The sequence below is a fragment of the Sprattus sprattus genome (assembly GCF_963457725.1).
Source record: "Sprattus sprattus genome assembly, chromosome: 6".
Classification (NCBI taxonomy): domain Eukaryota; kingdom Metazoa; phylum Chordata; class Actinopteri; order Clupeiformes; family Clupeidae; genus Sprattus; species Sprattus sprattus.
Genome location: NC_137925.1, coordinates 11,354,394 through 11,381,941, shown reverse-complemented (window position 1 = coordinate 11,381,941; position 27,548 = coordinate 11,354,394). Strand labels below are relative to the sequence as shown.

The window sequence follows — 27,548 nt, the reverse complement described above, 5'->3', positions numbered from 1 at the left end:
GTCAACATGCTGATGTTCTCAGAGTTATAGGCCTATAGCATGGCCACTTAGAATGTGAAATCGAATAAGCTACAGGCTGTCAAACATTGTATGTCTATATCAATGCAATTTATAGTAAAATGCCTTGTCAATTTAAAGGCACAGTATGCCGTATTTAATGGCACCTAGTGAGGTTGCTGAACCAACTTAGTACTCCCTGCCTGTACAGGAACCTATGGGGGCCGTCAAATGCTACTTGGCATGATTATGGATTAAGAATTATGGCGTGCACATTGCATGTTTATTATATTTGCAGAAAATGAAGAAAACACACACACTAACAGATATAACTAACAGAAATAACTAGGTAATGAAAATGTTGATTTCATATAATTAATATAATTCACTTACTTTGAATTATTGTATCGTTGACTTGATTTAATTTCCCACCAATCGCACTAAACTTAACACAGCTTTGGGAAAATGACTTATTTCAGTCTACAAACAGGTTTTTCTTGAAGGTTTTTCTTGAAGGACCTAGACCATCGACCATCATATTGATAAACTGTCAATATACAGTGTATATACAGTCAATGGCCTACAGACTATCAGGGACAGGAAGGTGTGTGCCTAAACAGATCACCCACTGTTTCATTGACTGATGATTCACACTCATCAGCAGGAAAGGCAAGCTCCGCCTCTGGTATGTGACATTTTATGGGATGTTAATTCATGTGAGGGCAAATAAGGTTTATGTGTAGGTGACGTTATGATATAAGGTTTAGCTTGCTACAACAATTGTTTGGCCATTGACAGCTCTATAAGATACCAATATAATGTTAGTCGACATTCCTTTGACAGATAACTCTCACCCCCACTGTAATGTTATGTTTTTTTCCATGTTTGCTTAAAGATTTAAAGGACGTGCAAGTGAACCACAACCAATAGTCCATTTTCTCACAAATACAATTAATGAGTGTTCTTTAAATGTTTTGTAAGTATTAACATCCTTTTTCGGATATCCCAAACATGAGTAAGACCTCACCTGAAGCCCTAATGGACCAGCTGCTGCTTCCTAAACCTGCACTACATCTGCACTGGATTTCTATGTTTCCTGAATGCATTTCAAAGTAATGCCTTAATGAACAAAATTACCTAATGATAATTTTTTCTAAATATTTTTTTAGATGTAGGTAATTGGTTCAGGTTTTATGGAGCTGTACTAGGTTTACATCATCTGTACTAGATTTCATAGCAAGGAAATAATGTATTAATGAATTATATGATGCATACATTTAGGCGTCCCAATTTATATCACCTATTTACTACCTACAAGTATAACATTTATTCTCAAAATAGCCAGTGTGAATGATAACAGTCATGGGTAATATTGTCTAATCATCCCTTACAAAACAGCAATTGAATTCAATCTTTACCAAAAATGGATAATTCAACGTCTCAGCTGAACCCCTGATGTTGATTCATCATCACCCTGCTCTACATCTGTAGGCTTCTGTTTTTTTCCTGCACAGTACTTAATCAATTTAATACAGACATGGGTCGAGAGATTACAGGGAACAGAGATATCATTGTTGCTATCATATAGGCCTACTTATCACCAGTTAATATCATAAACTAACATGGTCCGATTATATGGGCAGGTTAGCTTTATCCTTCTGGCTTCAACAAGACCAGCTGCTGCTAACACACTTGTTGAAAGATTGCAGAGCCTAGGGATAGATTTTATACAATCAAGAGTTACATTATCTACACGGACAACTTTCAAAACACGTTTTCATTGTAGAATGGGTGGCTATATTAGCCTAACAGGTTTGCACTGTGTGGGTAGTTAGTTACCTGGGCTTTTTGATAGCTACTTACTCTCTGGGTGATGAAAAAACTACGGATGTCTCTTTTCTATTTTGGTGGCATTTTCCTACCTTAAAAGACTAAAAGGGTCAAAAATATCAATGCTAAGACCAAACGAAATACTAATAGGAGGCTTTATTATTTCCTAGCGTATAAAGTAGTGTTGTAGCGAATTTACAACTGTTTCCAAAAACTTAGAGATAATATTCAATCAGAGTCAGAAGTCCGGAGTCCGATGAACTGAAGTTTTATTTAGTCCTGCAGACAGATCATCCAAATATGAGAGTGGGGGTCCCCGGGCAAACTCTGAATCTAAGACCCAATGCATTGTCTTTTATACTCATAATTCGTCAGTTTATGCAAGTCATGGACATCCCCTTATCTAAAAATGACCCAATCATAATATTCCCTCATACTTTCACACATTTTATCCTCATTATTAGCCACTCAGAATATTCTCACTCACCTGTTGCGAGGGGACTTTTGCTTTGAGGAGGAAAGATCCTCCTGCCAATTTTCTTGGTTATCACATGATGAAAGGCTATGTCTGGCCTTGAAAGGCCTCATCCTGTGTGTGTATTTGAATGGTTGTGTGCGTATGTGTGTATTTGTGTGATTGTGTATCCATGTGTGTAGGTGTGTGTGAATCTGTGTGTGTGTGTATGTGTATGTGTAATTGAGTGTTTGTTTGAATGTGTGTATGTGTATATGTGTGTGTGCGTGTAAGTGTGTATGTGTGTATATAGAAGTGTACATATGCCTGTGTGTGTATGTGTAAGTGTATCTCTGTATGTGTGTGTATGTATAAGTGTGTGTGTGAGTGTGGGTGTAAATGGGTGACCCCCTCCTGACTGCTTTGTAACTTTCCACTGCCCTGCACCTGCACTCTGGTTTTCATGCTTGACCTTACATGATACCCATCCCTGCGCACGGGCCTAATGACAATTGTAGCTGCAATTCTGCTCTATGACCACCACGGCACTGTTTGACAATGATGTTTGACAATGATGATTTTCAACAGTAGCTTTTAGTAGTGCTGAGAAAGTGAGCCTCTTCAGCCAAATTAGCCAATGAATTGACAGCATCTTGTCTCGCAGACTCGAGGGCGCATTGGAAAACTTTTGGGAAAATGTATTTTACACCCTATGGGTCACGAACATTGTATAGATAATAATACGAACGAGTTTGCAAATATATAGTTTGCCATTATAATGTTCTCTAACAGGCAATTCAAATTAACATAATATTGGTGGGGACAATTGTGTCTTTCCCAAACTTTGGTCTTGACTAGTCCCCCTCGTGGACCAATTAGAAGACCGTTGTGTAAAGGTAGAAGTTTTCTGTCCGACCAAAAACTTTTTACACATGTGCAATGATATGTGTGTCCACAAAACGTTCACACATAAATATACAGCTTCAAACGTTTATTTTACATGTGAATGCAGCGGGGTGCTTGTTGTATGGAAATTGACGGAAGTCACAACCGGATCTATCTGAGTTATTGATGTCTGACATTGAAAAGAAAAGAAAATCAGGTAGAGACAGGATGACGCGTACAGTATAGGGAAATTCAGAGAAAGACATCGCACTCCTTCACCCGAACATTTCAAAATGATTTTGGCTTAAATTGTATCCCATAAAAGAGGTTTATAAAATCCTTTCAGTTGTTCGAAGTTGCTTGGCTACAGTATAAAGCTTGAATCTGAAGGTTTTGCATTTTGCTAAGAAGCAATCATGATCTTTGCTAAATCTATAAGAACAATTTGCAAAGGAAACGGTAACTCCTAACAGTTTCCAGTTCATACCGTCAGATGACGCAGCCAATGTACATGAAAAGCTGCAGCAATGTCGTTTGCGGATTGGCTTTGCACATGGCCCAATGCGTCTTTCCTGAACGCTGGTTGGCTGCTGTTGTAAGTTGTTACCAGGAAAAAGACTCACAATGTTGTCATTCAGTTATCAAATCAACAGCGCCTCAGAAAGCCCTAGCCAAATTAAGTAGCGTTGGCATATTTTTCATCTATCAAACTATAGTTACTAGCCAGATCAAGCACAAGGACTCCTTTTGCAAAACCTAAATAGGTTCTACCGTCAGTCCCAAATGATCGTGAATACGTAACAAACTAATGTGTTGCCATCAGGAAATGAGAAGTCTTTGTATAGTATAATTTAGTTAAAATCGATGTCCTTCATTTCAAAAGTCAAGATTTCAAAAGAAGAAAAAAACAAAGATTTGGTTTGAAGAAGCCGGAAGTTATCTAAATGACGTTAGAAATGAAACTACGGAAGCCCTTTTAGCTGCAAGAAAGAACTTTGATGGTTGTGCTGCAGACTGGCCGAGGTGATATAAGGACACCGTTGTGGTCAGGTTGAAGCCTACTCTGGACACAATTTCCCACAGTTTTACACTAACGATAGAATAAGGCAAATTTCAACGCCCATATAGTGTTAAACCAGTTGATTTCTGACCATTAAATATGGAGTGGTATATGTATTATGAACATTAGAATATTTAAAACCACCCCAAATAAGGTTTAAACATCTTAACCAAAATGGTTCTTTCTGTAAAGTCATTTATCATCTATGTATGGTCTGAAAATAAATAGAACTATACAATATAGAAAATGTTGATTTGAGATATATCGTGATTATTTAGACATTGTTTGAACCCGTTTGAGGTTGAATGTTCATCGTATGCAGGATACTCGTTTGATTCTGAAGGCTTTACAACAGAATAATCTGCTCCCTCAGGTCTGATAACTTCATAACTCAATTTTGGAATATTCACCCTTAGTTAAATGTCCGGGCAACTCGTAGGGTAGTGCAAATTAATGTTTTTACTGATATCTGATTTAAATCCTTACATGGATTAAGGTCGCAGACATTGACTGTATACAGTCATAGGTTGCTAATGATGAGACGATTGATTCAATCGGTGACTCCGTGTTCTGCATTTCCCAGAGAGAGTGTTTGCCCTCGATAGCTCGACGATCTGCGGCTGTCCTGTGTTCACAATGAATGGCTGTTTCTAGCGAGACAGGGAGCGAGAGAGGGAGCGCGCCCGACTTCTCCATTGAAACGCTTTGAAACAGCTACCAGCAAGGGGGTGAGTCGGTTTCAAGGCCAGACAGACGGGGTCGTTCAAGGCTGCGGGGATTTCAGGTTGTCTATATTACATTGGCGTCCTGATAGGCAGTGCTTGTTGCGGCGAAAAATCTAATCGGTTTTGGGATGTTTTCTCGGGGCATTGTTTTGGGGGAAGGTGTGCGGTGGGGGATGGGCTCATAAGAATGGCACCAACAAAACTTTAACCACTTCACCGACCTTACAGTAATGGCTGCATGCGGGTGATTGGCAGCTCTCCATTTTCAGCGCCGGTACTAGTTTCTTTTAAAACAAAAATAATTACAGTTTCACATTAGCTACCAACACATTAGGCACGTCATTCGGAATGTTAGATAATATTATTTAGTTCTCAGTTATTTATTTTTGTCAGATACCGGCGACAAGTGGTTAAATGGTGTCTTGATGAGCGACTTCCAACCCCCCCTACTCTCAGCGCTGGTTTAGTCTGGCTCGCCCCCAGTTGCTGCATTTGTCCCGGGATGACCTGTTGATGTCGGTAGCTAAAATATAGTAAGGTGGGAATGATTTCTTCATTTTATGTTGATAATGTTTCTTAGACGTAATTGACAAAGTACTGTTAAGGCTCAACGCTGTTGAGATTTTAATTAGGTTGTAATTTGTTAACCATAGATACGTAAGACTTATTATTTTTTTTTTTTTACAGTGCAACACATATTTTTGGTGTTTTCAGCTCACTGAATCGTGTTGAGGGTCCGGAGTGAAACCAGATTTGTTTAAGCTCTCTTGCCATGCTAGCTCGTTTGCTACAAACGGACATACCCGGCTAAGTAGGCCCCATGAATGTAATGCATGGTAACGTTAGCTAGCATAGCGGCACTTTGACTAAGACCGGGCAGAGGCTACAGATGTGTATTCTTTGCCAAACTAAACGTCTTCATCCCTTGATATTCGCAGGTACACGGCTCGCTAAATAACCCGCAAACGTATTCACTCGGTGTTGTCGATCGCGCATAGGTGCTGCATTTCTGATAGATCGGGTCATTCTGTAGTAGTTGCCATCTTTCGACGCCCCCCGGCCCGTGCCAGTGGAGCACTCCAACCGGGCAGATTGACTGACATAAAACGGGGCACGGCCAACCGATACCGCGACAGACTCAGCCTTTTCTGCAGTCTTATCTAACGCAACGCCAGTTTGCATGAACCAGGAGGTGTGCGTAAATGTTTAAGACACTGTAAATATCCTTTGAAGTAAAAATTAAATACAATTGTCTTAGTGGTTAATGTTTAATTTAGGCCTAGTGAATTATTTAAACATTTCAGTCAACGTCATTAGCACTATAAGTCTGGGCACTGTAATTCATCGTCTCTTTAATTTCAAACATGGTACCCATTGATCAAACTCAGATAGTTTATATATTTGCAAAAAGATGACACATTTGTTCAGACATAAGACTACTTACTAAACATTAATCCATATTCTATCCGAATTAAGTTCAGGTATGCGTTTGTTATAGTTTAAGTCGAGACCCCTGATTGGTTACTTAGCATGATGACCCAAACGGAAATTGACAATATAGGCTCTTAATTTAAAAAAAAGTTAGTACATTTAGGTTTAATTATGCTCACAACTCATACTCGTATGTCTGTATATATGTATACAATGTTGATAGTTGTAGACTTTAACAATTTTGTGGCGTCCCCCTTATTATTTTAATAACAGGGAAGCCTAGAGGTTCCCTGTTTCAGAAGCTGTTTCAGAGTATCTTCTAAGTAAACTCATCCTTTTCTTTGCTGTTTTAATGTGTTGGGCATAGTGTAACCACTGAGACTGAGATGGCCTATGCACAACTGACCTCTACCATAAATCATTTTTATTATCAGATCAATTTGCAGAGAATCCAAACTGTCTAATGCACAGCCTCTTGAACCATGCTTAAACAAAAGCTGGGGCTCTCTGAAATTACACAAGCTGTCAAGAGACGTTTAGTTTGTCTTAGCCAATGGCCTTGTCAGAGGGCTGCTGTTGTTTGTCAAGGAGGGCCTTTAGCCAAGCAGGCAAACTTTACTTTTAAGAGACCATCTCTTAACGTCTCCCTGTCGAGATTGTAAGAAGGACACTGTTGTCTCGTTAACCTAAGAGGCTGTGATACTTTTCTGCAATATTCAGAGAAACACAACCTTAAAAGTCAGAGCCATCTGTGTTTACTATAGTAATACACAGACGACCTACACATAATTTAAACACAGGAAACTATAGGTCAGGGTTATCTTTAGCCCAGCCTCCGTCAGACGGGCTGTGGGTGTGCTAGAAAAAAAACATGGCGCCATATGAAGGTGGTATTTCGCACCGTGTCATGCTAACTAAACACAGCTCCGCTTGCCCACGCTGTCCTCTGACGACCTGGTTCCCCCCTCACCACACTGCCATCCCCTCTCCTTTGATAAGCAGGGACTTGCCTCCCTCACATGTGGAGAAGACACAGGGCTCTTTCGTCACATTTAGATCAGCCAGTGGGGCATGGCCTTACACTGTCCTCTGTCTGTCTACCTTGTCTGACTCTGACTCAGACTCAGACTCAGACTCAGACTCCATTTGCTATGGAGTCAGAGAATGAATGTGGCTTTCATGTGGTGCTAAAATGCCCTGTTGTTTCCTTTGCTGACATGGTATAAGCCATTGTAAAGAGCCAGGTTAAATAACCATCATGAAGTAATGCGTTTTTAATGTATTCGATTTGCAGAGGTGCTTTACAACTCCAGGTTGTACCAGTAAGTCTATCACTTTCCCGTTGGGTATCTCGCTCCTCTTCACTTTACTTTTCTAACTTCGCCTGTTTTTGTTTTCTTGTCTTTCTCTCTCTTCTTTCCCTGCCATCTCTTCAGATTTCTGTAGTGGTGCTGGCCATTGCGTCATGGCTCAGACCCTTCAGATGGCGATTCCCAATTTCGGCAACAACGTCCTGGAGTGTCTGAACGAGCAGCGTCTGCAGGGCCTCTACTGCGACGTGTCGGTGGTGGTGAAAGGCCATGCCTTCAAGGCTCACCGGGCGGTGCTGGCGGCCAGCAGCTCCTACTTCCGCGACCTGTTCAACGCCAGCGGCGCCAGCAAGACGCCGGTGGTGGAGCTGCCGCCGGCCGTGCAGCCGCAGAGCTTCCAGCAGATTCTGTCCTTCTGCTACACGGGCCGGCTGAGCATGAACGTGGGCGACCAGTTCCTCCTCATGTACACGGCCGGCTTCCTGCAGATCCAGCAGATCATGGAGAAGGGCACCGAGTTCTTCCTGAAGGTCAGCTCGCCCAGCTGCGACTCCCAGGGCCTGCATGCTGAGGAGGCGCCGCCCTCCGAGCCCCAGAGTCCCGTGGCGCAAACCACAGTGGGGGGCGGTGGCGGTGGTGGAGGAGGAGGAGGATGTGGTGGGGTTGTCTCCATGGCGACGAGCCGGCCGACCTCCTGCCTGACCCCGCTGCCACTGGTGTCCAAGGTGAAGACGGAGCAGCCGGAGGCGTCGCCCTACTCGGTGGTGTGCACACCCGTGGCCAAGCGCCTCTGGGAGGGGGGCAACCGAGGCGAGAACGGGGGCGGTTCGGGGGGCTCAGGGGGCAGCATGAGGAAGGCAGCCCGCTTCTCCCAGGAGGCAGCCCGGAACAGCGCCATCCAGACTCAGAGCACCCTCGGGCTGGGCCTCAGCCTGGCTCTGGCGGGTAGCGGCAACAGCAACGGGAACGGCACCAGCACTGCCACCCCCGAGGGCACGAGCCCTGGCAACCTCAGCGCCTACACTAGCGACTCGCCCATCTCTTACCACGACGACGAGGAAGAGGAGGAGGTGGTGGACGACGGCACAGAGGAGCAGTATCGACAGATCTGCAACATGTACACCATGTACAGCATGCTCAACATGGGCGCAGCAGGTGAGGGCTCACACCAAAGAGCACTATCAGCACCAGAACACTCACTGTGTAGTCTGAGCAAATCGAACCAATCTTAATACACCAGGTGTTTTATTTGATATCTACTCTAGAGCCATCCTGCATCCAATGCTCTAGAAGTAGAGAATGAATATATTATCAATTCTTCTAGCTAGAGGGCTGAGGGCTTTGTTAGTAGAGTTTACTGGCATGCTAAAATTAGCTTAGCAATTTACAATGTATCAAAATTTGGCAGTGAGAGGCATCGAAGGCATACAGGTTTTTGCGCTTTGGTCGACTATGCAGATTCACAGCATTTCAGCTGTTCTCTAACCGACTGTCTGTTATTTTGCTCTACACCCCACCCACCCCTCTTCTCCCATGGTACTCCCTTTACCCCAAAGTGGCAGGTGAGCGTGTGGAGGCACTGGGCGACCACTCCGAAACAAGGAGTCGGGGGCGAGGGCGACAGGACCTGGCCTCTCTGCCCACGGAGCTTATAGCACAGATCGGCAACCGCTGCCACCCCAAGCTGTACGAGGAGGGCGACCCTGTTGAGAAACTGGAGCTGGTCTCAGGTCAGTTTCTGATGTTTTTAGGCATATGATTCCCTATATGCTCAGTGTTAAGGCAAATGGCTACATCTGTTGTAGCCAGAAGGAGAAAAGCTACTGTATTCATACTCTATGATATAACATTTGTGTATAATAGTACTGTACTGACTGAGTATAATATATAGACTGCAGATAAAAAGATAAGTAAATAGAGTTTAAATAGACAACCCTTCAGTAGGTGAGTTTTACTCAAATGTTCAAAAATATTTGTTCATTTCCAATGCAAGATTCTAAAATTCCTTGTTTTATTCTTGGACCTAGCTCTTCTTCAGAACGTTCATTTTGCACCATTCTACTGCACCAGCTGAAGGGTTAAACTCATAGCTGAATATAGTACAAGACAACATACATGTTGAGAGTTGGTGGTTGATGGAGCAGTTTAAAAGTTCATGTTGTGACAGGAACAGCTCAGTGTTCATTTTATCATGTTGCCACTTATTACTTTTAGCTAAACCTGGCGGCATTCGGTTTAGTTGGTTCGTTTAGGTATCAAACAGTTGTTGAAATTTCAGAAAGAGCCAGTCACAGACTGCTTTGTCCCAGAGCAGACAAATGTATGTGTTGGAAAATACCCTATTGTTCCAAACTGTAATCCAAGGATTTAGAAGATTTGGCTCCTTGTTTTGGAAATAGTGATCATAATCCTATTAATTGATCCAAGGACAGCCCGTTTAGAAGGGATTATTTAAATTATAAATTATATATTTGACTTTGGGGGGGGGGGGGGGGGGCAAAACATTCCAAGGGCCACACCATCCAAGAACAAAAGCAAAAGTCTATTTCTTTAATGACGCCCACACCCAGCACTAGTGCATTTTTCACACACCTGTGTGTACATTGGCATGTCTTGCCCTGCAAACTCATAAACCATTTTCAGAAATGTGGTATTTGACAAAGCATGCTCTCTGTGATTTCTAGTACACGCGAGCCTCTTGGCAGATTATGTGTAGTGAGTGCATGTGTGGTTTCCATGAGGAGGCCCATGGACGGAGATGCTCCATCATTCTGTTTGACTTATGAAATCACCTTCCAAAGTCTGAGACGTTGACATACGGTCATATTTACCAAAACTGTCCTTGCTCAACAAGTGTGCTGAATTGTTCCAACTGGAGGATGCTAACATCTGAACGTGTGTGTGTGTGTGTCTGCAGGCACCAACGTGTACATCTCGAGGTCCCAGCTTATGAACTGTCATATCAGCGCAGGCACCAGACACAAAGTTCTCCTGCGGAGGTTGCTGGCTGCTTTCTTTGATAGGTAAGAGGCGAGGGGGCGGTTGACTCTGTGTGTATGTGATTTTAACTGTCCTGTGAATTTCAGAGCTTTCCCTGTGAAGTGGCTTTTATACTGCTGTGATAGAGGCAGTGAAGCAAGGACCAATACTAAAGTTGGTGTCGTTATTTTTCAGCAGCTCATTTCAGAAACTGATCAAATTATAGTTCTATAGTCCTGCAGAGTACAAAGCATGGTACTGAGCATTTTGTATTCCTAGTGAAAGTGAATTCAAGTCTTCAATAGATACAAGGCTGAACTATGCATGTTCTTTGTCAGCTGTTGGTGGATAAAGGTCAATTGCCAGGCTAAATGTCAAAATGGAACATTTGACTGTCTAGAGAGCCAAGCAGCAGTCAGCATCAGAATGTCAGGAAGCTACCTTTTTGGAAAGACGACGCTTAGTCTCTTCCCCGCTCTCCTTGGGCCTGATCACATTCCTCCTTGGGCCTGATCACATTCCTCCTTGGGTCTGATCACATTCCTCCTTGGGTCTGATCACATTCCTCCTTGGGCCTGATCACATTCCTCCTTGGGTCTGATCACATTCCTCCTTGGGTCTGATCACATTCCTCCTTGGGTCTGATCACATTCCTCGTTACTTTTCTGTCTGCTCATTTGAAATGGGTATTATGTTTGGACATGTGTGGGCTAGCTTACTATGTGTATCTTTTTAGCAATAAAGTTTTATTTGCATTGTTTCTAAAAGCTCCAGTGCAGTTCCTGAATGTGAATGTGTGTTGAGTGTCCCTACTCCTACTGTTGGTGTTCCCTTTATCTGCTGTTGGTGTTGCTATGTAAATACTTAAGAGAGAGTGTGTGTGTGTGTGTGTGTGTGTGTGTGTGTGTGTTTGCATCCGTTTGCATCCACCCACGTTATCACCACCCTCCCTCTTTCAGGAGCACTCTGGCAAACAGCTGTGGAACCGGCATCCGCTCCTCCACCAATGACCCCAGCCGCAAGCCTCTGGACAACCGCGTCCTGCACGCCGTCAAGTGTGAGTGACCTTTCCGGGGGTAGAGACCTCAGCTGCAGTAACACTCCTCCTCCTCCTCCTCCTCCTCGCACGGCTCTCTGTGCCTGGCTACTTCACAGATCATTCACAAAACCATTGGAGTGGCAGTCGGCTTTTGTGTTATTTTGGTGTAATTACAGATGAGTAAAAGGATTTTATTCCATGCATAATTCACACAAGATGTCAACACAGAAAGAGCCTGAGCTTCTGCATGTAAAAAGAGATAGAAGTGTATTCCCTGTGGAGTTTATTAACAGAAACTAGGTCTCACTTACTGGTGGCATTTTGGGGTATAACTATACACACACACACACACATATATTTATATGCGACTGATGTCAGACAAAGATTACACACTGGAGGCCCAGACAGAGAGACAACAGGTGCTTTTTCGATCCACACCAATTCCTCTCCAAATCGCCAAGTTTGCTTTAGGGACTTTAGGGATATATATGACAGTGGTTCCCAAACATTTCATGGCAGGCCCCTCTTGGATTATGAAAAAAGGGACAAATGCCCACAGGTCCTCTTCTCCAGTCCTCGGGTGCTGTTGATCCATTGCATGGATTGATCACCAAGCCATATTGGCCACTTTAGTAGGAGGGATATTTGTGAAAATGCCCCCTCAGTGCAGTGATGTGTTCTGTTATACACTGTCATCTCAAGTTTATTGATCTTAGTGAACGGTGTCATATTTTCAAACGAGTCAATATTCCATTGTGCCAAGATTCCTTTCCCATATTTCCAACTTTTTGATGAAGCAGGTGATCTTGTCAGCGAGGTGAGAGAGATACGTGGTTTGCTTCGTAGATGCCGGTTTATTTCATCAAATCTTTCAAAGGTTCTTGCAAGCCCATCCATGCCCATCTCTCAAATTAAACACCATATTAGGCGCATCCGTTATATCAATAATTAGGCTTGCTATCCCTTCTTACATACAGCCTAAATGGTAGGCCCTTACCATATCGTGTAAATATACGGTAGGCTATAAACTCATCACCAAATAGGTTAGTTATAGGCTACTGTGCCTTAAGGGCACTGCCATAAAAGTTTGATCAGTAATTGTTTTTTTTTTTTTTTCTCCCTCAACTGATCTCTCCTTTGCTGTAACTTACTGGAACACCCCACACTTTGGGAACCACTGTTCTAAGACAAGGAATTGCATCACATCCTGTGTGGACTGTTACTCACTCAATTCTATCTCTGTGGTGATCTCCTCCCCCCCTGTAGTCTACTGCCAGAACTTCGCCACCAGCTTCAAGGAGAGCGAAATGAACGCCATCGCGGCGGACATGTGCACCAACGCTCGACGCGTGGTGCGCAAGAGCTGGATCCCCAAGCTGAAACTGCTGATGGCAGAGGGGGATGCCTACGCCAGCTTCCTGCCCGACAGCGTCAAGCTGGAGGCCGACCCCCTTGGAGCTGAGAGCGCCTTCGACCCCACCGGCCTGGACGGAGGGGCGGTGGCCGGCTCGGGCGATCCAGGGATGGGGCCCGGCGATTCCCTGCAGGATGTGGGTGGAGACAGCAGCTCCCTGTTTTAGGGCCAGACCTGTCGGCCACAACTTCAGCCCCACCATTCCGCACACTCACACCCCCTACACGCACACCCCTTCCTCCTGTCGCTGCCGCTGCTGCTGCTGCCGCCGCCGCCGCGCTGCTTCCCACCGCCCAACTTCCGGCCGCCCTACACCCCTAAATGTCACATGCCTCCTCCCCAACAACTTCCCCCTTACCCTGCCCTACTGTTGTGATCTGACCCAACCCAACCCAACCCAACCCAGCCCAGCCACTCGACAACCCCCGCCCCATCACTCGACTCTGGGTTCCGCTGCTTCTGCACAGGATTGGTTCCGTCAGGCCGGGTTAGATGGAGGCGGTTCTCACAGGTACTGTACAAGGAGGCAGTGGGTGGGAATGTGATTAGTTTCAAAAGGAGACAAGGGGATTGATTGTTGACTACTTCTTCTATTTTTTTTTTTGCCTTCCCTTTTTGCACAGAGGCCCTCCTCCTCCGAGCTTTGCTTTATCGTTATCGTTTATCGTATAAGTCAATCATTATTCTAAGTATTGTCCATGTGTCAAGGTTTTATTTCGTTACCTGACTGAATGATATATCCCAAGGGGGAAAACAAAACTTTCCTCCCCCCCCCGATTTCACCATTTCATATCAGAGGCACCAATGGCTAAGTGAAAGGATGGGTCGCGCCAGGATCACTGCTCTGGTACTGGTACTGGTACTGAATTGGTACTGAATGTAACTGGCATGAGTGTAGCCAGTGTGTCCATCTGACAGGAGGAAGAGCGGGCAGCCAGAAGCAGGCACTGGATGCACACGAGACGCTCTGGGCAGAGAGGAGAGATTCACGTTGTTGAAGCATCGTTTATCTCTCTCTCTCTGTCTCTCGCTCTCTTTCTCTCTCTCTTGATTTCTTTCTTTCTCTTGTTTTGTCCGTTGTATCGTCTCCTTCTCCCTCATCCTGTCATCACCTGGAGAGAAAAACACAAGAGGACGAAGAGAATCAGTCTTATTTGAAGTACCACCACCACCCCCATTGTTTTTTTGTTTTTAAGAAAAGTCCCCCCCCCCCCCCCCTCTTCCCCTTTTTTTCTGCACAAAACCTGATCTTGGTGAAGTGTCTGCGCGGGAATCTGCGATCGCTGACACAGTTGGAAGCCAGAGCGGAAAACCAACGAAAGAAAAAGGAACGGGTGGAGAAAAACTGAAAAAAAAAAAAAAAAAAAAAGACATGTCATGTCGTTGAAAAATGTATTTATCTAGACGCACCTTAACCATGTGCACAGAGAGAGAGAGAGAGAGAGACAGAGAGAGAAAGATAGGGATTATTTTCAGATCTCTTTGCTTTTTATTCTTCTTCCTTTTTTAGTGTTATGTGTGTGTTTTTAATTTTTTTAACATTTCCTTTTGTTTGACTGAAATGTTTGTGAGGAGTAGTCTTGCATATAAGATAAAACAAAAAGAGAGTAAAATATTTTTGCATAAAGTGATCTTATCTAGGCCGGGTGGGCGCTTTCTACTTTTTATTCGTCTGCCGTTCAGAACAGCTGTGTTGGTCTGGTCCCAGTTGTGGCAATATCGAGAGACCAGTGGCTGCTTCTTGTAATCAGTGACTTGATCAGTAGGATTGGTTATATATAGCCGATGGATGATCAGTGCTTTCCTTACTTTATAGCGACTGATCCTGGATCTGCTGGGGTATTTTACCCCGTGTCGACTTGGGTGCATGGCAGGGCTGAGTGCTGACCTGAAATCAGAATGGTGTTCTAGAGAGCGCCTTTGCTGTTGGTCTTAGACCTGGTGTAGAGCAGCTCCAGAATAGTGACTGTGTATACATGTGGTGTGTGAATAAGGTTTCCGAAAGGACCTACCCCCTTCCTTGTATACACACATATGTGCAAACACACACACACACACACAACCATACCAAAGGTGTGGAGTAATCATTGTGTTTGTGTGTGTTTGGGGGGGGGGTGATGGTAGAGGTGAGACTTGTCCTCATGCTGTCTTAAAGGTGGGGCTTGTGCCCTGTTGAGTTTTAGAGGAAAAGCTGTGTCCCTAGAAAGGGTGGATCTGTGTGCCTTATTTGCCCGTCTCACTGTGTGTGTGTGTGTGTGTGTGTGTGTGTGCATTGGGTGAGGGAAGGCGGAGGCAGGCGGGATTAGTGTGTAAAGTCATGAGTGATGGCTTGCAGACGTCTCTGTATTTGGGCAGCTGTGTGTGTGTTCAGGGGTTGTCATGCCATTCAGTGTGGGTGTAGGTGACCATATGTGCACATTCCATGCATAAAGTTGGCTCTGTGCTAGTTTGTGTGTGCACAAGAAAGCAGTGCATGCTTGGATCTGTTTGTCAGTTCTTGCTGGCCCTTTGTGTGTGTGTGTGTGTGTGAGAGAGAGTTAAGTCAGAATCTAGGTTAAAGCAGTAAAGTTACATTTGCATAGCAGGACCTTGTTCTCCAATTCAAATTGTGACTCTGAACCATGCACATATACCACTTTTGCCCTACATATATACACACACACACACACACACACACACACACAAGCTTCACTGTACTCAGCTTGGCTCAACATAGCTCAGTCGCACCTCCCCTACCCCCAGCCTTTACATCTTAACTAGGCTGAGTCATCTGGAAGCATGGTGTATTTAAAAGCACATGGTTTCTTAAGAAGGGTTTGAATCATTTCCTGTGTGTGTGTGTGTGTGTGTGTGTGTGTGTGTGTGTGATTCCCACTAGGCTGTTTCTCTAGTGCTATGTGGATGTGACTTAATTTTGGTGATTTGCACCTTTACTGTTTGCACTGCTTGTGTGTGTCTGTGCCTGTGCCTGTGTCTGTCCTGTGTGTGTATTGTGACGGGAGGGGTTTGTGCCACAAGTAGGCTATCCTTTCTGGGGATGCAGCTGATGTGCCTGATGATACTTCTGTGTCTTTCCTAGTGGAGCAGTGGAGCTTTGTGCACCTTTTTCATAGTTGGAACTAGTGCTTTTTGCACCTTTTTTTGTAGAGGACCTTAGGGGGCCATGCACCTTTATTTTGTAGATTCAAAGTGAGATGGTTTCTGGACTAAACCAATGGAACTGAGTGCATAAGAGTTTGTTTGTGTGAATGAGTGAGAGCGTGTGTGTGTGTGTGTGTGCGTGAGTGTGTGTGTGTGTGTGTGTGTGTGTGTGTGTGTGTGTGTGCGTGCGCGTGTGCACGAGTGAGTGACTGAGTACGACTGCCAGAGGCTCCTTGAAAGCAGGACCCAGTCTTGTCATTGAGAACGAGTTGTAGTGATGCACGGTGTAAATATCGACAGGATTGTTGAACTGATTTTTACAGTGTTTTAGACTTCTTTTTATGTAGGACTTGTGAGTGTCATAAGGATTCTTTTTTTTAGTTTTTTTTAGGTGTCATTTTCCCCTCTTCTTTTTCTTTAGTTCCTTGATGTTTCTTTCTTTTCCTTGTTTTGGAAACGTGTATAGATTAAAGATACTGAGTGGAGGCTTCTCGCTTCCCAGCATGCATCAGGCTAGAGAATCAGACCACAGCCAAGACTATGGGTCCATTAGTTGGTCTCCATGGTGAGAAAAACAGAGTCTGGTTAGGCTGTCTGAACAGTAGACTTCATCACATGATCCTTTTAGTCTTGTTTACTCTGTGACTGAACTGAATGGTTACTACAGATTGTTTTTTTTTTCCCTAGATGTTCATGAGATGCATGAATGTACGGCGGAGGTCCTTCAGTTTATTACCTGCGTATTCCTCTCCCTTTTAATAGCTCCGTTTTTGTTTTTGTTTTGTGTCTCCCCCCCCCCCTTCTATTTACATCAACCAAGCTTGTAGAACTTTTACTGTACTGTACTCTGTATAGAAAGAGAAAGAGAGAAATCTACTAACACATGGTTGAGTTGCCAATTGTTTGTTTTGTTTTGCAAAAGTAAAAAAAAAAAAAGTAAAATAAGATATGGGGAAAAGTATAGGACAGAGCATTTGCCTATTTTTTCATTTTTGATAAGGATTCAAGTGCTGAATTTGCCTAGGGAACAGGGAGCTTTAAGAGAGATTATGGTGCTATTGTAAGGTCACTTGAAGCCGGCCCATGTTTGGTGACGTTTCATATATCTGAGGTGTTCTAAACCCGATTTATTTTTTCTCCCCTACTGTCTGGTACTGGCACATTTTAAAGAATTTCCTGCATCCCCAAGGTAACTCAAATGCTGTCTAGGGAACGTTTGTCTGGCTGTATAACTGTGTTTGTTTTGTTGGCGTCTCCACACACGCACCCCTCCCCCCAACCACCCATCCCTCCTGCCTCTGTTGAGGTGCCTAGGTGTGTGAACGGCTCACCTCTGTCTTAGTCACCTCAAGCATCACCTCAGACATGGCTCTGTAGTGCCACTCGTGGGATGCCACTCGATTGACAGCCTCCATTTTGATGGCACTGATCCGATCTGCCGCATGGTGTGCCTGAGGGAGAAAGGGAGGCAATAGGCTGGCAATGGATCCGTGTGTCTCTGTTGCCATCTGGTGTTTTTTATTGTAATTGCAGTTCACCTTGGTGTTTTGCTTTCCTATCACCACTAGAGGGCACTAGAAGCTAACGTGAAAAATGGCGCTGGATTGGAAGGGTTGGCTTTATGATCAAATTTCGTATGTGCGGTGGCGTTTTTGTTTGTGTGTTGTTTTTTTTTTTTTGCACCCTAGTTGTACTCAAATTTTCTGAGTTTCGGATTATGTTTCATACTTTAATATTATATTTGTGTTTCCTATGGGTGTTTTAAAGTTTTAAAGATCATCTTCCAAGTGACCCATGCAGATCAATCCAAAGTGAGCTAGGGTGGAACCGTACAACCATTGAGTCTGAATGTGAGTGTGCGAAACCGAGCTTTCTCGTCAAAAAAAGGAGATGTCTGCACCTTCCTCTCCCCTTTAGAGAAGCACCTTTTTGGGGGTTCCGTAATAGACGTCTGCCCCCTTCTGGCACCTTGCCATCACTCCGTGTGTGGAGGGCAGGGGAAGGCCAGGCTGCTTAGGCTAGCCTGTGTTTGGCTGTGACTGAGTGAATGTTATGATTTGGGGATTGTTCATTTCTTATTTTTTTTTTTTTTTTTTTTCAATTTCGTGTTTCTAAGACATCTTTCCAATCTCCAAACTAAGGCAGGTCCTTTTTAAAGGGTAATGTGGCAGTGAGGCTTAATGATCTGACTGTGACCTGAGATATAAAAAAAAAAAAGACAGAAGAGGGAGTAAAGGGGGTGTCTAATGAGAAAAAGGGTTGGAGCTGACCGATGTTCTACCTCTCTCTCATTTTCAAATGCAGTCATTTGGGTCTTTTTGTTCACCTCTGGGGTGTACTCTTCCACAGATACCCTATTCCTAAACCCTGATTTACGGGGTCTGGGCAGAATCTTTGGCAGAGATCCACACATCACATGTGGACTCCTTATGCAGCCAGAGGTATAATTCACCGACTTACTGAGGTGTGCTCGAGAATATGTGTGGGTGTGTAGCACATTCGCTTCGCTTCTCACCTATCCAGGTAGGAGCCTTGGCTAGTTTAACCCCTGACGTGCAGAATTTGCTCACAGTACATGGCAAGTCGCAGGGCAGTTTCAAAACAACAACAACAGCATCTCGTGCGACGGTATGCTATAGAATGAAAATAACAGTCAAAGAAATAAATGGTAGTATTATCAAGCTAACCTCAGACAGACAGGAAAGTACAAAACTGCTTGCTGAAGCACACACTGACAGACAAGGCTAAACAAAATATGGGGTGATTGATTAGTTTTTGTTTGTTTGTTTTTTGTAAGATGCAACCTCTTTGGCGGTGTGTCTGGGGGTCAACAGATCCCAGATTCACTCTTTATATAAATATATAGAGATATACATATATATAAATATATATACTGTATATTATACATAGAAGCACTACTGAAGTTTGATTGTTCATTGTGCACTCACAGCATGAAGTGTAACCCAGAAACCACGCTTTTGGAAACCAATGCAGTGGCGTCTACTGATGTCAGAGAACCCATCCCGCCCCACCCCCTTACACGTGCCGTAACCCCTAGCTGTGATTTTCCCCCCCATTTCCCACCCCAGTAAAAGCCAGTGCTCATTCCGTTTATCATGTGTTTCAAAGTGCCAATAACTTTGTGAATCCCTAACTGTGACCCAATATTATTCAAAGTAATTGCACATTAACTACTGTAAAGGATCAAAATGAAAACAAAAATGATAAATCTGAATATCTTAATAATAAAAAAAAGGTTTGTAACAAACTGAAGGTGCTGTATGTCTTTGTCTGTCTTGAAGGTTTGTTGTCTCCGTTAGCTGCATCTGTGTAGTGCGTAGACAGGCTGTGATCCAGTCCTCCATGGCAACAGCTCCACGTGGTGATGTAGCTGGTCACGATGACCCTGTGCAAGATCCCAGGCACTTCTTATTTCTCATGTGTCCACTCACCACCACAGTGTACACTAGGGCCTGGAGCTCAAATGCAGGCCCTTTGTTGGGTGAGCTTCCTCCTCGGCAGGCACCGTCTGGCCGTGATGGTAGGAAAACCACTGAGGTGGCTGCCTGTTCTCGGCCATCTCGGCCAAAGCTTAAATGTATTGACATTAATCTCATGTTTTTGTTGTTTTATTTTACTGAGGTCCACTGACGATGTTTCTTTTTGTCTCTGGTACCAGAAAAAGCTGTTATATTTTACAAGACCCTAGTATAAATATGAGCTGTTATATTTGACACTCTTTTCCACTGGAATAAGTTTTGTTTACACAAATTTCCTGACAGAAGATCCATCATGTCAAATCTAAAGAAGCTAATAATAAAACAACACAAAATACACAGCACTCAATCTCTTGCTAATTGTAATTATACTTTAAAGCACTAAATGGATTCTATTTTATATGAACTAACCACTTGACAGTCACAAGCACTACTATCTTTGAATTGTATTGTATTGTCAGTGACATTTTAGATCAATACATGTATGAGTGAAACCTACTTTAGTTATTAAGAGAAAAGAGAAGTGTTCAGCAACACAAACCCCGCCCCTATTCAGGTCTTGACACAGCCCCTAAAACATTGCAAGTTATGTTCACTTTTACAATGAATTACCATAATTGGTAATTGTACACAGGTGTGTAATGTTATTTAGCCATGCTCAATAATGATTGTTTAGGTCTGGGGTACACAAAAGCATATTGAATCAAATATTTTTTGGAATGTTGGTTGCCACAATGTCTAAATCTGACTAGGAAAAATAGATTTACACCTTCAAGGCATTCGTAAAATGTTAAAAGGTTGCATTTTCCACTTTAACACTTATTTGATACATTTTGCTAAAACTGCAGTCACAGAATCAGATTGATGGTGACAGAGATTAAATGATTCTAATTATTGTGTAACTAGTATGGCAGTGCCAAGCTGTAGTCACCAGATCAGGTGTTCAGGAATGAAAGGGAAATTAGACTGTAGCATCACTGAGCAAAATTAGCATTTCAGGAACTCTCGGAACCCTTTTGTTACATTACATACAAGTACAACATGCGCTCAGTAAACAGAGGACCACTTGAAAATTGCATTTGTTTTGTGTGATATTGACGTACCTGTCCATTCACATACACTCGATTTTAAAGACTCATTTAAAGTGCTTTCTCTCAGCTAGCCAACTACCACTACCAATATCGAATTATCTTTCACCATTGTAATTATTGCATGAGGGAAAACATTATTTTTCAGATACTGTTTTTGATCTGTATGCTGCTAAAGCGGTTGAATAGTAGCAGATGGTAACATATGAAAATCACCATCACTATGGATATAATATATTTATTTTGTATTTGTATTTATTTACATTGACACAGATTAACTTGGTCACGACTGAACTGTGATCTGGCATCTGAGCACATCTGGCTTTTTTTCTTTTCTGTGTAGGTAGCGGAAGTCACATGCCACTAGACAACCATTTATGGATGTTTACTATGACGAAATCTCATTCGGTGTGCTCTAAATATGGAAACAGGAAGTGCGTCCCACATGTCGTGAGTTTTCCGTGGGCGGGAGACGGGTTGTCCGTCGGATGTGCCATATATAGGCATTTGAGATAATTTAAGTAAGTTCAGAAAATTTCACAATGCAACTGTTAAGGACATTTTTGCCTAGTGGAGGTAATTGCAAAATAAATTAACATTTCCATCCGATGTCTAACTTCCATCTTTCTGTGTTTTGTGTAGCCTTAAAAGTACCCTGACTGAATAGCCATACATATGAAATTGCTCAAGGAAGGACAGTGAACGATCGCTGAAATTATCATTAATAATATGAAGCCCTTTTAGTTGTGGATGTAAATCATGACTAAAAGCTTGTCTACTGCACTGTAATGCCGCTGGCGTTCCTTGAGAGTTTGACAGTGGGTGGGGCTTGGCTGTCTATCACATACGTGTCAAGGAGCGTCATTGTAAGAATAAAAGTCCACCTCGTTTCAACGGAATGTTTTCATGTCTGAGAGTGTCAACAGCTGAGGTCTCTGTAAACTTGTAAAAAGATAGTCAAATCAAAACACACCTATCAGCATAATTATAGCTGCAATGTCTCAACCACAAACTGAAACAATGGACGTCAGCACCGAGGCCAAGCGGATTATGGTTCATGCTTTGGGGAAAATGTACACTTTACGCACGCAACGTGGTGGACTTCGCCTTCACCGAAGTTTGTTGATCACGCTTGTAATGAAGTCGGCGAGAGACATCTACCACAGCTGCCGCATAGCTAGTGAGCAACTACAAGAGCAGGCTAACTTCACAGGAGTCACTACGGAATCATGCCAAACAGGTACGGACCCTGCTGGCGTCCCACGGAATGTAGACTCCACTCCTGCTGTAAAGACAGAAGTTACGGATAACTGTCCTAAGACTGATGTACAGAGTGACCCACTTTACCACAACAGTGGAGCGTACTCGGAGGACAAGGAGAATCAGAGTTACACCAGCCCCGACAGACAGTCCAGAAAGCGCCACGGTAAAGCAGCTGTTGAGCCCGATTTCCTACCCTGCAAAAAGGCGAAAATGGAAGCTGTAGATGTCAGGCGGAACGGTGCGCTTAGGGCCACTTGCTGTGGAGTAAAGGACTCCTTAACACATATCCCCATATCGAGGGGCATTGTTAGTTTTTGATGTGGCAACGGTGGCAGTCGCTGATATTTTCGAACTTGATGCGCTTTTTGCGCACGAAAAGGAATACCCGAATCGGATGACCTGTGGATACTATCCCCGGGGTATGGCAGCCAGCCCACAGGTTCAGTGGAACATTGTGTCCTTAATCTACATTTGGGTTCAACGCAACTAGGAATGCCGTCAAGGAACAAGCGTGATAGCAAGACAAGGAAGTGTCTTGTGTGCTTTCTTCAGAAGCCTTGAATTGAAGTTGATTGAATTCTGCCGTGAGCAGGGAAGTCAACGAAAGGACTATTGGTTCTACAATTGTCCAGCCACTTGACATGTTACCTCGTGTAAATACAGAATGTTTTGAATGTTGTGTGGACAACAATTGCATTTCACTGGAAAGAGCATTCTCATTTTAGTCTGTGGTGACTAGTTAAAACACTCGAACTACACATTCCAATTTCACAAGCTACCTCATTATTTATTTAATAAAACATTAACACGATTCACTGTGTGTCTTTCCAATTGTGTATTTTAAACACTGTCTGCAGCCATCTGAGAAAGTATGCTGTAAAAAAAACCTAGACGAAGCCTGCGCAAACACAATGGGTGGTGACCGGATTGCTTGGGGGCAGGAGTTGTCCGCTGAAGACAGGAAGGGACGGTAATTAACAAGTGGGCCGGAAGCAAGCCCGTTGTGTCAGCACTAGTCAATTTCACAGTGTTATCCTCGAACCGTAATGGCCTATTATATAGAAAAGAACCGGCACACTTGTAGCAAGGGCGACCAAGGATCACAATGAAGGGTTACATCCGGTATATATTGACGACAATACGTCTCCTGTGAGGCACCTAATAGAGCAAACGGTAATTTACTGTTCAGCTTAACTGGCTTTAGAATATTCAGTGTTAACTACAGGGGAAAAGGTTATGCCAAACCTACCCTACGATAGAGCTATGCATTACTGCCAGTCACAACGTTAGTTTAGCGTCCTCCTTATATGCAGATGTAACATTTGAAGTGGCATTGGCCTAAGACAATTATCAAAGACCTGTCAGGGGGATCTATGTTTCACGGACTTCCTTTAGCTCAACATTGAGGATAACTGACCAGACACGTTGCCTGCATTAAATATCCCACTTCTGTTCAATTTAGATCACACTACCACTAAGTTGCTCTGTTAAATAATTCCCATATTTATGGAGTTGAAACATATCCACAGGGCAAAATCATCCTGCCCCTTTGTTTACTTTCATTATAAATATGACAACTAACAGATGAAAATGATGGGATGAGGAAAGTGTTTGGGGTCAAAAGCTTAGGATTAGACATCAAGAGAGAGCGAGAGTAGGATGAAAAGCACCACTCCTATTGAGTGCTCATGTGTTCACCAGTGTGGAATGTTTTGATGGGTATCACTATGTATATGTGCACACTGCACTTATCCATTCAGCGAGCAACACAAACACAAACTCACAGATCCATTCAACAGCCAACTGTGTGCCAGTAGGGATAGCGGGGTGTGTGTGTGTGTGTGTGTGTGTGTGTGTTGTGGGGATGAGGGGGAGGAGAGCAGGAAGCAGGACAGTCAGAGGAATGTGTGAGCGGCGGAAGGGTATTTATAGAGGCGAGAGAAAGGAAGGACAAGGCACTTCATATGCAGCAGCACATCTGGCTAACAGACATACGTGGGGGAGGGGAAGAGTGAAGGCGTGGGTGGGTGGGGGCCAGACAGGGGAGGAAGGGAGGTGGTGAAAAATGCGTCCGCTCCGCCAGTCAATTGTTCTAGCCAGAGTGGTATCTCCTGTCAGCTCACTTCCTCTTAGCCCACCTCCGGTGAAACCTGACCTGCACCAGAGGCCTCCTTTGCTGTGAGTGACCAGCAAATGGCCTCTTAGCCTTTTCAGAAGCAGATGACTTCACAGACACTTTCACCTGGGGTGATGTCTGTTACCGGGGTAACGATCGAGGAGCTGTTCACACCTTGCATTTGAAAGCGTCTCCACATGCGTCTCAAGTGGTCACTTGGGATTGGCACTTCGGATCTCACTTCCCTGCTCTAAATGCAAATAAACACGCACATTACCTAGCTGGCTCATCTTCCTTCTGACTTGGATTAAACATTGAAAGAGACTATGCTTGGAGTCTTCAGCTTTTTTTTCAATGGGCAACTAGAAAGCACAGGAGACAAACAGCAGCACCTGTTAAAGCAGTGACTGATGAACCAGTTAGCTGGCTAGTGTCAGCAAGACAAGAGAACAGCGTGACAACTTCCGCAAGCTAATGCTATAATGTTATTGTTGTTAATATTGAATTTCCTTTGAATAGAGTAAACAGGCTTTACAAGATGAATAGTGTTTTGAATATTATTGGTTACTGAAACCAACTTTTATGCTCTCATAATATAGCTCTATGGGCTTTTTGTAATTTTAAGACGGTGATGACAAGGCCAAGCTTTGACTACATACTCAAAGGAAGGTAAGTTGAGTAGGTGGTCCTATGATGTGGCCAGGACACATACGTGTAGACACCGCTAAAAGAATGTGGTCATATGTGGCCATGTTATCCAGTTATGCCATCATTTGATATATTTCTTGTTTAAGTTTTATATTAACATTCATAAAGGGGACATATTTTTTGTGTCATTAAATTGTTATCTCAAAAGATTTTAATGTCAGGAAGGATATCCTTTCGAGATGTATGGACCGACTGTAATCTGATGCTATCAGAACCATGATGCTGGGACACTCTATGATGTAGCACTTTGGGGAAAAAATGTATATGTATTATGTATATGTAAAATAGTATGTATTAGTGACATTTTCTGTAGTTTCAAAACCGGATTACTCCACCATACTTAATAGTACAAATCATGTGAGACTAAAAATACTTCACGGCTTCACTGAGCTACGATGCAGAGGTGTAAAAATGGGTGAAGAAAATACAGATGATTGCAACTTTGTTGAATTTGATGTGTTTTAAAAACAAGCTTACGCCTACCTTTTTTGATCCACAAAGTTCCACAAGTCATTGCGAAGCATAAGGTCCTCCCTTTCATTTGATACCATTTTAAAACCAGATTACTGCACAATAGTTACAAAAGTAGCATAATTGGAAAGGACAAGTCCTGACATTTATTTTGACATGCAATTAACAAAGAGGCAATCAGTTTTTCGTGAGATACGCAACCAAGAGTAAGGTGGTTGAATTTCCAACAATTTTTGTAAGAATTAATGCTAGGTGTGAACAGGGCCTGAGAGATAGAGAGGAGAATCTGAGAGCAGCTTGCGAGCAGAGAGGAGTGTGTGAGAGAGAGAGAGAGGAGGGGGAGGCTTTAATTGCAAAGGCAGAGTGGTGCTTGAGAAAGGAGAAAATGAATGCAGTTTGTCAGCTATGCAGTGGCTTTACTTAAACGGCGGCACCATTGAATATAAATACGTGCAGAACTGCAGCAATACGTGCAAGAATCCAATGCCATTTCTGAGGAGTCATGGGTAGAGCAGAATAGTGTAAATTATCTTACCATGGCTACCCATCATTATAATGACTTCCACTGGATAAAACCTATAATCCAGTGCTTGTGTAAGCAAACTCATTTGAACTAATTTACTAATTTTAACACAGAACTGTAAAACAAATGCACTGGACCAAGGCAATACAGTAATGACCTCTGCAGGCTATACTAAGTAGTAGCACTGCATAAGTGCACGGGATTATAGATGAAGATGAAGATTCCTGCTGTTTTTTTCTATTTCTTATGTAAAACAGTATTTATTGTTCCACCAGGTAGCTTGACTGTTCTCTCCCTTGTACGTCGCTTGGGAAAGAAGCGTCTCCTAAATGACAGTGTAAATGTAAAAAGATAGAGGTGATAAGTTAGAGTGGTGGCAGGCCTTTTCTATACGGCCTCAGACTCTACAGATCAGCAGAGAAACAAGGCAGGGGAAGCAGTGCATCTGGTAAAGAAACTATTCAGTGTGATCTGGATTCATTTTCTATGGGAAGAGCTCTGTTTCGAAAAGCACTATGTAACCAACCTTGAGAATTAACTGTTGAACTGTGAAAAGGAGAGGAGAAAGTAAGAACCTCTGATGAAGGCAGCTTCATAATGAAGTGTTTTCTGTTTAAAAGTTGTGTGAATGTAAATTCATCTCAACTCACTCATCGGTCGCTCACAGTCCTCAGTTGCAATCAACACATTTACTCAATTTGTTGTTGAATGAATTCTTATATGCCACCAAACCAATACTCAGAGAAGCACCATTTTGATTGGAGGGACCCTTAAACTGCTTCCCTGTTGTGAGTAAGGACTGCCAAAAGGCCTAGCTTTATACAGTTATTTCTTCCTCCTCTTTTGTATCAATCATGTGCATCCCAGCTATCATTAGCACCTTGTTCAGTAAAGCAGTGGATAGTATAAACCCCCCTTCTTCCTCAACACACAAAGACACATTCCCATGTTCTGTATTCTGTAAGTGTGGCTGTAAATCTGGTGTGTGCAAAGATTGTGTGTCAGGAGGAATGGTGTCCGGTCTCCATTGATACGTTGATAGGTTGCAGTGAGTGTTTTAACTTCTGCGGGGGTTGCTATGCAGGTCATAAGTTAGATATTTTCAAGCCCATGTACATAAGCATGCATCAATGTGCACCCACACACATGCGCGAGTGCTCACACACTAGGGCGCGCGCACAAACGCACACGCTCAAATGCCAATAATTAGCCAAATGCGTCACATAGGCCAGGGGTGGGCAATTAATTTCCCCAAGGGACCACATGAGATAGTGGGACTGTTGTGGAGGGCCAGACATAAAGGTTGAACTCAATTCAGCATGAAAAATTAGCATGTTTTTGCAGTATTAAAGGTGTGCCCAGACGACCAGTTTACATGGCACACACACACACACACACGAGAGCAAGCTTGCAATGCAAAAGTATAAGTATACAAATTAAAAGTAATATCAATTTTTATCGTTCAACGTTTGATTCCTAATTTACCATTGACCTCCACGGGCCGGTCAGGGACAGTCAAGCTGCCTCAAATGGCCCTGGGGCCGCACTTTGCCCAGGTCTGACATAGGCACTACTCACCTGTTACCCATGGTGATGACATCCAGGTGTGAAAAAACC

At 43.3% G+C, this 27,548-nt stretch overlaps 2 protein-coding genes across 3 annotated transcripts; both read left to right on the top strand.

Moving 5' to 3' along the window:
• Positions 1 to 5,457: 5,457 nt before the first annotated feature.
• On the top strand, positions 5,458 to 14,406 carry nacc1a (nucleus accumbens associated 1, BEN and BTB (POZ) domain containing a). Of its 2 annotated transcripts, XM_080840119.1 has the most exons (6): positions 5,458 to 5,484; positions 7,819 to 8,847; positions 9,255 to 9,422; positions 10,610 to 10,715; positions 11,631 to 11,728; positions 12,977 to 14,406. In XM_080840119.1, exons 2-6 carry the CDS (start codon positions 7,848 to 7,850, stop codon positions 13,288 to 13,290), a joined length of 1,686 nt encoding a protein of 561 aa, XP_080696245.1. In that variant the 5' UTR covers positions 5,458 to 5,484; positions 7,819 to 7,847; the 3' UTR covers positions 13,291 to 14,406. The 2 variants fall into 2 exon arrangements, with proteins under 2 accessions (XP_080696245.1, XP_080696244.1); XM_080840118.1 differs by lacking the exon at positions 5,458 to 5,484 and having other exon boundaries at positions 7,833 to 8,847; positions 9,249 to 9,422.
• A 7,362-nt stretch (positions 14,407 to 21,768) lies between these two features.
• ier2a (immediate early response 2a) lies at positions 21,769 to 22,792 on the top strand. The gene has a single exon (XM_080840611.1). It carries the CDS (start codon positions 21,847 to 21,849, stop codon positions 22,429 to 22,431), a length of 585 nt encoding a protein of 194 aa, XP_080696737.1. The 5' UTR covers positions 21,769 to 21,846; the 3' UTR covers positions 22,432 to 22,792.
• The last annotated feature ends 4,756 nt before the right edge of the window (positions 22,793 to 27,548 follow it).